Source organism: Capra hircus, chromosome 7 (genome assembly GCF_001704415.2).
Source record: "Capra hircus breed San Clemente chromosome 7, ASM170441v1, whole genome shotgun sequence".
In the NCBI taxonomy this organism is placed as follows: domain Eukaryota; kingdom Metazoa; phylum Chordata; class Mammalia; order Artiodactyla; family Bovidae; genus Capra; species Capra hircus.
Window position 1 is genome coordinate 105,320,849 of NC_030814.1, and position 10,265 is coordinate 105,331,113.

The 10,265-nt window shown below is 53.2% G+C and overlaps 1 protein-coding gene across 3 annotated transcripts; it reads right to left on the bottom strand.

Annotated features, from left to right (window-relative positions):
- On the bottom strand, window positions 997-9,719 carry JMJD4 (jumonji domain containing 4). Of its 3 annotated transcripts, none has more exons than XM_018051515.1 (6): window positions 8,903-9,719; window positions 8,506-8,671; window positions 6,356-6,481; window positions 5,785-6,016; window positions 5,100-5,246; window positions 997-4,661 (listed from the first exon to the last, which is right to left on the bottom strand). In XM_018051515.1, exons 1-6 carry the CDS (start codon window positions 9,630-9,632, stop codon window positions 4,359-4,361), a joined length of 1,704 nt encoding a protein of 567 aa, XP_017907004.1. In that variant the 5' UTR covers window positions 9,633-9,719; the 3' UTR covers window positions 997-4,358. The 3 variants fall into 3 exon arrangements, with proteins under 3 accessions (XP_017907004.1, XP_017907003.1, XP_017907005.1); XM_018051514.1 differs by having other exon boundaries at window positions 5,785-6,052; XM_018051516.1 differs by lacking the exon at window positions 5,100-5,246 and having other exon boundaries at window positions 5,785-6,052.

Consider the following 10,265-nt stretch of genomic DNA (forward strand, 5'->3'; position numbering starts at 1 on the left):
TTTATCTAAATGTTTGTCAATGTTTTCATTTCTCCGGAGAAACAAGTTTTAGTTGGTTGATTTTCTCCATTGTTATGTTGTTCTCTTATTATATTCATCTCTGCTCTTAAGTTTTTAGCCTTACTTTGCTCTTTCTCTGGTTCACAAAGGGCATCTTCTGACTCCTGACACTAGCCAGCCTCAGGGTCACCCTCTCCAGAGTGAATTAAAAACTTCCAGACTCAAGTGACCCAGGTCAACCAGACACCATGCTCCCAACCTGACAGCCCAAGCCACCTCCAGGCTTGTTTCACCACTGAACCTGTTTTCTGGCTGGGCAGTTCACAGGCTAACCTGGCCTCCCATGGGTTTTACTGCCTTAGGTGCCTTCTGCTCTCTGGGAACCAGAAGGCTGGTTAACTTTAGCTGAGCACTGCCAATGGGCACAGTGCCCTGCCTGCTGCCAGACACTGCCCTCTGTACAGTGCCCTTCACAGTACCACTCACTGCTAGCTGTGCCCACGGGCTGCCCAGAACCCCATTCACCCACTGGGTCAGACGACTGCAGTTCCCTCCTGTTTCACAGCACCTCCCTACGACCTTCCCAGGGATCCTGGTCCTACCTCCCACCACTTTCTCAGGCCAGATGGAATCTCAGAGATTCTACCAAGGCCAGCTGAGAGTGCCAGTCTTACCCACTCCCCTTCCCCAGGAGGAGACCCCTCTTCACATACCTTGCTCTTCATCTTCATCCCACTGATGTTGGCTGGTGCCACTGCAAGTGCCAAGCACCAAGGACTCACAAGACCACAGGAGAAGGGGTCAGTGGGAAGGTTTCAGAGGAGGTGAGAGAGTAACTGCTTTTTTGTATAAAAGGTAGAAAAAAAAGTTTACTATTGTAAATAGCCAAAGCTGCACTTGAATATTGTACTAAAACCCCATTTTCTACTATAGCCTAGCAGTTGTGATTCTTTCATTTTTTGTGTGTGATTAGAAAGAGACAGGCACTCTCATTGCTCATTCAGTAAGTCTTGCAAGGCCATCAGTTTATTGTATGTGGAAGAAGAAAGAAGCAACAGCTATCCTTCTCTGAAGGACATGTCCACATCCATCTTTCACAGAGATGTTTGTTTCAGTATCATTAAACTGAACAAGGAGCTGAGAAAGCCCCTCAGAACTTGGGGAATTTGGAAGCTGAAGGTATTTTCACAGGCATACCAACAACCACTGAAATGTGGGCATCTTTAAAAGTTAACTCTTGCCAGGATCACTTCCTACCCCAGGACAATGGCTGATTTCTACACTATGGAGGGAGAGCTTTCTACTTCTGTTACTGAGGTATCTTTTGACCACCAATTAGGAAACTGTTGGTCAAACTCTGCAATTCTGTAAGCCCTAAGTGGAGAAACTTGTGAAAAAGAGAAAACATACAACATGGAAAAGAAAAAGGCAGAGGAAGGTTATTAGCAAACTGAGGGCAGGCAAGATTCTCCATCACCCCCCTTTCCCAAGGTCAGTACTTCAAAAAGGCAGAGGAAGGTTATTAGCAAACAAACTGAGGGCAGGCAAGATTTTCCATCACCCCACTTTCCCAAGGTCAGTATTTCACATAAATTGGAATACTCCTCTGACCTCAGGATCCCTTTCCCTGCTTATTTCTTTTCCAGGGAAAGATTTGTGATGTCATTCTACCAGCACTCCTGCTGCCTGTGTACAAGGATTCCCAGCATCCCTGCAGTGCCCTGCAAACTTTTAATGCAGAAATGTCCTAGATGGTCTCCAGTCCCATATCAGGCACATTAATGGCTGCTCTTCTCTACCTGGGGCTTGGTTATGTCATGGAGATGTCAACCCTTCCTGTAGGAAGGGCTCAAAGATGCAGCCTGACAGGGAGGGAGGACGTATACCACCAGGACCAACAATCCATGGACAGCACAGACACAGCTCTACCAATTAACACTAGACTGCTTCCAACCTGGATGGGAAACACACATTGCCCTGCCCTCACCTGAGTCCCCTCCTGAGGCTTCTCCTAGGACTGGAAACTAAAGGGTTAATGTTGGGCACAGTAAAGGAGCCACTGGGACCCTACACAGCCTTCAGACTACACTGTCACGGATTTTCAATACCCCCCTCTGAATATATAGCCTTTAAAGGCAAGAAACAGCTTAATTGTGGGGCAATTCTGAGTTACCTTTTCCTTCCTGATGGTTCTGTCACTCAGACACACATTAGGGCTCACCTCTGCCAGGCCCTGAAGGATTTGTGCAAGTGACTGTTGAATGCAAGTGGGAGTGCAAGACACAGGATGAGCAAGACAGAGCTCATTCTATGTCTGATGGTTGAACTATACATAATGACCGTAATGGAGATGATTATGGATGAATCTGGATGGTGCAGAATTAATGTGCAAGGAGAGACTAATTAATTCACAGAAATGTGCACAGTAGTTGTTTTGCAGTGAGTGTGCGAGCATTGTTAGATGGCACACAATGGCTGTGTAGGAGGGAAAGTTGATAACCTGGCCCGTGTGTGTGTGCAGTCTTGCACAGTGTGTGTGCAATAACTTTATAGACTAGCACACAGTAGCATGTGAGAGTAGAAAAATTTGATGGTGAGCATGGGAGGAGGGTTGTTAATGCTACAAGAGTGTGCTGGAGTGAAAGTGGGACGCACGTGCATAGACTGGTTGGTGAACTGCACGTGGAGAGTATGCAGTGACTCCGGATGGCAAATAGATGTGCAAAGTGACCTGGAAATGAGTCACTGGCTTTTTAATTATGCAGTGAGTGTGCAAGGAGATATTGGTGAGTCTGGGTGGGCATGTAAGAACTCGGCACTGGATGAAGCAGAGTGACCAGTGAATATGTGAGGAGTGACTACAATGGTCCATTTTATGTGCCAGTGTGGTTAGGTCATGGTGCAGTTATTTGGCTAAATGCCAGTGTCTGGATGTTGCTGTGAAGGCATTTTTAAAATGCGGTTAACATTCAACTGACGAGATTTTAAGCAGATGACCCTCCAAAATGTGGGTAGACCTCATTAAACCAGTTTAAGATCTTAACAGCAAAGGACCTAGGTTTCCCAAAAAGACAATTCTGCCTCTAGATTGGATCACAGAAGCCCTGCCTGAGTTCCCAGCCTCTAGACCCAAGACTGCAGTGTCAGCTCTTCCCTGGGTCTGCAGCCCATCATGCAGATTTCACTCACCAGCCCTGGTTCCATTTCTCTGGAGAATCCTGAAACTGTGACTACTGCATATAATATCGGTGTGCAACAAGTGGAAACTGGATGGTACAGGCACATGTGAAAAGAGTGCAATGATAAATTCTGGACAGGGCAGAATGAGCGCACAAAGAGTGGTTGCTCACTCAGTTTGCAAAGTGACTTTAGATGGCCAACAGTGGGTGTGCAACGAGTTGAAGTTGGATGGTGTATGAGGTGTGGACGAGACCCAGGTTCCAGCTGGCCTTTGGGTCCTACCTGGCCCGCAGGGAGACCTCAGACAAGGCCTTCTCCCTCACTGGGTGTGCAGCTGCAAGGGTGGGCTCAGTCTCTGCAGGGGAAAGGTACTGCTGTAGCAAGCAGGAGGGGGACAGACTTTGCCTTGCCCTACTGCCAGGGCCCAAAGAGCACCCGATGTACCTAAGACATCTGGGAGACCTGCAGGAAGGATAGCACATGAGGCCTGGAGCTCTGACTAGTAGACATCTCAGGATCCTGCTGGGGAGAAGAGGGTCACAGGCCAGAAGAGGGAAGGGATGCTCTAAACAGTGATTCCAATGTGGGATGGAGACACAGGCCTTGGGTCTGCCTTGGGCCCCAGTCTCTGCCCTACACTGAGGGCCCTCTTCTAGTGGGAGATCTGTGGACTCATGCAGGGATGTGGTGCTACTGCAGAGGGGGCCCTGCACTGCTGAGGGTGGGAGGCTGTCAGCATGGGTGCTAGCCTTTGCTGAGGGAAGGCTGGTGGGGGGAAGAAAACCTGGCCATATGCCACCCCCACCCCTCAGTCCCCAGCACATTCCTAACCTCCTTGCTCTGGGTCCAAATGACCAACACTTCCCCATGCACTCCCTCACAAGATCCAGTTCCCAGTCCTGGCTGAGCCTCACAAGGACAAGGAGCCTGGACCTTCTGGACAGGCGTCAGGGCCCCAGGGATGCCAAAAGAGAGCCAGGACACACCAGACCCCTAAGAGCAGGAACTCTGCCTGAGACACTGAAGTGACAGTTCAACGGGGAGGTGACAGATCCCAGGCCACACAGGAGGGCAGAGCTTTATTTCCAGAAGGGATCCTGGAGCAGGCTGACCGCCTTCCACACTGGTGCCTCCAGCGTCCCCCAAAGATGTGCTTCACACAGTCCTCAGAGAATGCACTAAAGGCACGTGGTGGCAGCTACAGCCTCTTCCAGCTGCCGCAGTAGTACCTCTGGCTGTGGTGAGAATGTACTAGTATCCACCCTCTGGAAGTCAGGGTGGACCACCACGGACTCCAGCACCTCAGCTATGCGGCCAATGTCAAATGCGGCCTGCTGGGGGCCCAACCCAGTGTCCTCGCCACCCTCTACCTGGCCAGGGCTCATCCCCTTCGCAAGGAGGAGAAGCCTCCTTTCAGCAATGATCTTCAGGAAGTGATAAAATTCTTCGAAATTAATCCCAGAGCAGGACTTCATGATGACCTGGGTCAGAAAGAAACAGCCAGTGAGCTGCTGCTCACTCATAGCTATGGGCAAGCTCTGTTGACCCTATACTGAGTCTAGGCTACAAAGGGCCCTGACACACAGTCCAGTCCTTGAGGATGTAGAGACACACCTGGGGGTTGGCCAGTGATCAAAGGGGTCTGAGTGCTGCAGCCTGGAAGCCCCAGACCCTCACTCACATAGGCAGGCCTAGCTGCCACTGGGCCCCTAAGACTGCAGCTCTGACCTCAGAGACCACACCTCCCTTTAGATTGCAGGCTGTCCCGGGGTTTTTTCCACACCTTTCCCTGACTGAGGCCTTGGCCTAGTGAGCATATTCTTGCCCCCACTGTGGCCCTACCCAACTCCTACTCCTACATAGCTGTGGCGAGCCTCACTCACCCCGTGCCCCTCTACTGCTCAGACTAGTTGTCCCACCTGGCAGTGGTGATGCCAGTCAGGCATGGTGTCCCTCCACTCAATGACCTCTTGCTGCACGGCACTGAGCTCCTGCTGCAGGAAGTGCCACATATTGGCCAGGTTACAGCCGTTGACCCAGTTGTGGTTGATGGAGATGGTGTCCTCCTGGAAGGGGCAGGGTGCAGGCTGTCCTCATGATCCCACAGGGGGCACTGTCCTCTCCCCCTGTCCTGAGATCCGCTCAGACTTCCTCAGCTGGAAAGAGCCACTCCTATCTCCCAGTGGGAGCCAGCAGAGAAGAGGGAGCTGGGGCTGGGATCATTCTAATCCACAATTACTAACCCATAGTGGGGCTCCCCAAAGGCTGGGACAACCCCACGTGTATGGATCCCTTGCCCACTGTCACCCAAGAAAGTAACATGTAAGGGAGGCAAAGAGGCTGAGGGCCGTCAGCAGCGCTGTGTGCAGGAACCAACATGGCTACATGCAGCACCCGTCTTACCCATGGCCTGCCCCATCCCATACCCAGGCTCTCCCTGCCCACTCTGCAGGAACGCATTCAGGAAGGTGCTGAAGGCAAGGAGAGCTGCTGGGCAGGCCAAAGTGCCCAGCTCAGTGGGGTAAGGGTCAGCCCAGTGCAGTACCGTGGCCTGTTTCCCTGACCCGTCTGGCATAGGTCATGGGGTGTGGAGTGCCATCCTACCAGGTTGTGGACTTGGTGGTGCCACCCACTGGGCACAAACACCATCTCGCCTGCCTCCTGTGTGACCTCCAGTGGCGGGCCACAGCGATCTCGCATGGGGTGCAGGCGGCTATCCAGGAGGGTGGGGGAGGTCACGTCGTAGGGTAGGCCACCATGGCAATCCCGCAGGGCTTCTTCTTGCCCTGGTGGGAAGAAGAACCACTTTTTCCTTCCGCAGATGTTGACGGACCAGCTGAAGGAGCGGAAAATGTCGGCATGAAACGGCGACCTGTGCAAGAGCTCCTGTTGGTGCCATGTGGCTCGGGTGTGGGCTACGCTTCTTCTGAATAGACTGGCCAGGCTCAGAGGCCTCAGTGGTCCCCAGTTCTCACACCTGGCCTGTTGAGCCAGGTGGGAGGACCAAACCTCCCCAACCCCAGAACATCACAAAGGAGGTGCAGGAGCTCTTTCCATTTGGCTAACAGGGACCTCTGAGAGGCTTTGGGCAAGAGCCTACAGACCAACAGGAAGGTTCAGGAGAGTGGCCGGGGACGGGGTGTAGGACGGTGGATGGGAGCAGACAGGCAGTTACCAAGTGCCGGTGGGCCCCATGTAAACGAAGCGGTAGTCATCCACGTCTAGGGCATCCCAGTACTCGTTGAGCCAGTCAGATGAGAAGTATATGGGCAGGGTGAACACGCCTTCTGCCGAGAAGTCCCTTTAGAGAGTGGCATGAAGCTGCAGCGTAAGTGGCTACAAGCCAACCTCCCAGCACCCACATCCTGAGTACATGAAATACCATGAGAGTTTTGAAATTATGTGCATGACCCTGACCTGCCTTCTGGAGTCAGCACCAACCACCAGGAGTGGGGCCACCTCAGACCATCCAGCCATAGCCCAGCCATCAGATGACTACAGCCCCAAGTGACCCTAGCTGATCCCTGCCCAAATGACTGAACCAGAGATGTAAGCAGACAAAATGGCTTTGGGGGTGCTATGACAGAACCTAGACAACTTGTACAGGCAGTGACCTAGATGCTCAGGGCCCCTTCCACACCCATTCCAGGATTTCAGCCTCTGGCTGAGCTGGGGTTATAAATGCATCATTTGCATCACGGCAGCTTCCCAAATTTGGGGGCTTCCACTTTTTTACCCACACCAGTGACCCTGACTATCAAGCAGATTCAAAGCCATAAGCCCAGAGATGAGGACAGCCCAGGTACACCAAGGTCCTTTTTGCCTTGTTTCTCCATCCCTCACTCTCCTGGTTCACCCCCACAACCCAACCAATGGGATCCCAAATAGAGGAACATTCCAAACCAGTGCAAGGGAGAGTGCGCATCTATCTACAGCCAAACAACACTGTGGGTCAGAGGCCATGCTACGGAACAGCCTCAGTAGTACCAAACCACTGGCAGTTTCCCCACCACCATGCAGATTCCTCCGCTGCCATGCCTCTGCACACTAACAGACGCCTGCTTACCCTTCAAAACCCTGCTCAGATATTATCTCCCCTGTGGCTACCCCTGCCTACCTGATGCAGGTCTTCCTCTGCTCTTTTTATTTTTGGGTTGCCCAGGAAAACGCAAGACACTCTGTCAAAACTGAATTTCAAACAAACAGTGAACCAGCTTCTAGGATAAGTACGTAAAAACCACTCATTGCTAATCTGAAGCACAAAGTCACAGGACATGAGTGTCTGAGTCTATGAATCCATCTGGGCTGCTGGAATACGAATCCCTGAGGCCAAGGCCAGAGTTTGGTTGCATCTTAGCTTCTGTCTGCCAAGTAAGAAACTGTGTGGCAGGTAGTACCAACGCAAGCTAGGAGCAGGATGCTGCTGATGATTTTCATGTACTCTTGGATTGCTCCTGGGAATCACAAGGGCCTGAACTCATTTTTTTTGAGTCTTAATTCCTGTGTCAGCGAAACAAGAACTCAACTGTTCACTCATTTATTAAATGAGCACCTACTCTGTGCCAAGGCCCTGTGCCGGAGAGCGGGGGTCTGGGTAGGACCCCTTCTCTGCTTGTGAAAAGCATAACCCTGGAGGGGAAAATGGCTACAAAACCCGAGGACCACCTCAGAGAATGGGAACACCACAGAAGGGGTGGGGTTGCCCACATGAGCGAGATGTTTCTGAGGACAACATCCTTCGAGCTCTCCAGGTGGAAGAAGTGTGCGGTGGGTGGGGACAAACCTTGGAAGCCCTCATTAAACAGTTGCCATTGCTTGTTAGTGATGGAGATTTTTAAATGGGAGGGACACAGTCCTGCTGGAAAGCTCATTTGGACTTTAGTGAGCCTAGCAGTGGAGTGCAGGACTTGAGGCAGGGCAGTCTGGAGACTGGCAGCAACCAAGGTGAATGACAAGAGGCCCGACGTGGAGAAGTAGGTTTGGACACGGGAGGCTGGTCCCAGGGGCGCCTGAGCAGACAGGCAAAGGCTGGGTGCTGCCAGTTAGATGGAGGTGAAGCTGACAAGAAGGTTCTGGGCAAAACTGACAATGAAGAGGTGGGTAACCACAGCCATATGCACCTCTGCCAAGCCCACATTCTTCACAGCAGCCAAGCCTGTGATGGCATAGTGAGATGGCTATGACTGGAGAGAATGACACTTTCAACCAGGTTGAAGAGGTCACCTTAAATTCCTAAATGGGTTAAAGCCCAGTTCCTCTGTGCGCAGCCAGGGCTCACTCAGAACTGAGAAGCAGTGCTGTGGCCAGCATTCCAGGCCCCTTTACCTGCACAGATGCCAGTCTTTGAGATATAAACAGCCCCGTGAAGAGGAGTAGTTTCCCTGAATGTACTCTTTCCAGTAGCTGATGTAGTCTCTGAGGGGCATGTGTTCTTTGGGGTTGGAGTTGTATTCCTGGACCCCACAGTTTGCAACAGGTACAACCACGTCTCCTGAAAGGAAAGGTTCAGGCACAAGACTTTTCTGAGAGTCCTCCAGCCTGTCCATCCTCCCTGACCCTGTCCGCCCTCCAATTCACTGCTACACCGTCTCCAGTGAATTCTTCTCACGCCCTGCCTCCCTCAAGCCCTCTCTGGCTCTCCTCATCTGCGCCCTCACAGTCTGACTTAGGCCAGAGTCAAGGCCTGTGCTTGCACTCCAGGGTGTTCCTGCCCAGTCCTTACCATAGTTCTGAAGCAGATAATCGAAGTTGGGCTTTCCGCTGGGTGTCACCCAGAGCCTCCTGCTGCCCCAGTCCTCGGTGAAGGCGCTGGAAAAAACACAGGGCAAGTTGGGGAGCAGGTAGCCCTTGAAAAAGTCGGCGTAGGAAAAGGAGTCCGGCTTCTCGATGAAGTCCACGCGGTCCAGTTTTGGACAAACCCTGCTGGGGAGACGCCCCTCGAAGCCTCTGAAGTGGCTCTCGGCGAACACGCGCGTCTCCCTGTCCATCCCGGGCCGGGTTCTGCGTCCGTGGGATGCAGGGTAACCCGGGCTGGGAGTCTGCCGCGGGGGGACGGGGAGTCTGGAGGGCCGCTGGGAACGGGGCACGGCTCGGGGGATGTCGAAGGAGCAGCGGGACAGAGGGGCTGGTACGGACGATGGAAACAGCGCTGACGCCCCCCGGCTGCGGACCCGCGAAGGGCGGAAGCCCGGAATCCCACTTGCGCATTCCCGTCTCTGCTCTTCAAACTGGGAGGAGGAAAAGGAAGTGTTTGCTAAAACTGCTTCCGGAGTGAACGCTCTAGGCGTCCCTGGCTCACAGCCCACAGCCGGCCAGAGAGAAACCGGCGAGGTACAGACAGCAAAGCCCGCGGTAGTCCCAGAGCAGTCAAGCGGAACCAAGAGTCTGCACTCGGAGTTCCTGCCGGAGCCTGAAACACGGCGAGCCAGGCCCTGCGCGCATGCTCGCTTCATGCGGCGGCCCGCACCCGGTACTGGAACGGCCTGTAGCGGCTTCGACCCAGCTTCGGGTACCCCAGGGCTTCAGAGGTTGTCGAACGGTGCTGGCCCCGAGTCTCGCTGTTTTCTCGTCTTCCCAGCGACTCAGGTAAGCGGTGTCTCTAGTCTGCAGCTGGGCGTGTGCCTTTCCGGCATAATCCCTCCTGAGGCTACCAGCGAGGCAAGGACTCCTCTTCTTTCCTTCCTCAACCTTCAAGGACTGCGGAAGGTTGATGGGATGTGGGCAGGGCTAACAGAGAGGTACAAGGGCCAAAGGTGGGATCTGAGGGATGCTGGGGGTCTTTAAGGGATGCTGGGGACCTGGAGGGGATGGAGAGGCCCTGGCTAGGGAGATGGTGGAGGCCTAGGGAGACGATGGGGACTTGGAAGGAATGCTGTAATTTGCCGGTGATGGTGGAGCCTGGTGGGGATGCTGGGGGTTAGGGGAGTGCTGAGGACCTAGGGCGATGCTGGGAACATGGAGGGGATGTGTAGACCAAGATAGGATGATGGGACCTGGAGGGGTTGGTGGGAACCTGGAGGGGATGCTGGGGGAATAGCGAGGGTCTGAAGTGAAGGTGTGGGGGTTCAGGTGTGGCAATACGAGGC

Coding starts and splice junctions, on each gene's coding strand:
- JMJD4 (XM_018051514.1), bottom strand. CDS start 9,632: ATGAAGCGAGCATGCGCGCAGGGCCTGGCTCGCCGTGTTTCAGGCTCC. Junction 6,482..8,505: donor AAAGACTGGCATCTGTGCAG/GTAAAGGGGCCT, acceptor CACTCTCTAAAG/GGACTTCTCGGCAGAAGGCG. Junction 5,247..5,784: donor ACCACCAAGTCCACAACCTG/GTAGGATGGCAC, acceptor TGCCCCTTCCAG/GAGGACACCATCTCCATCAA.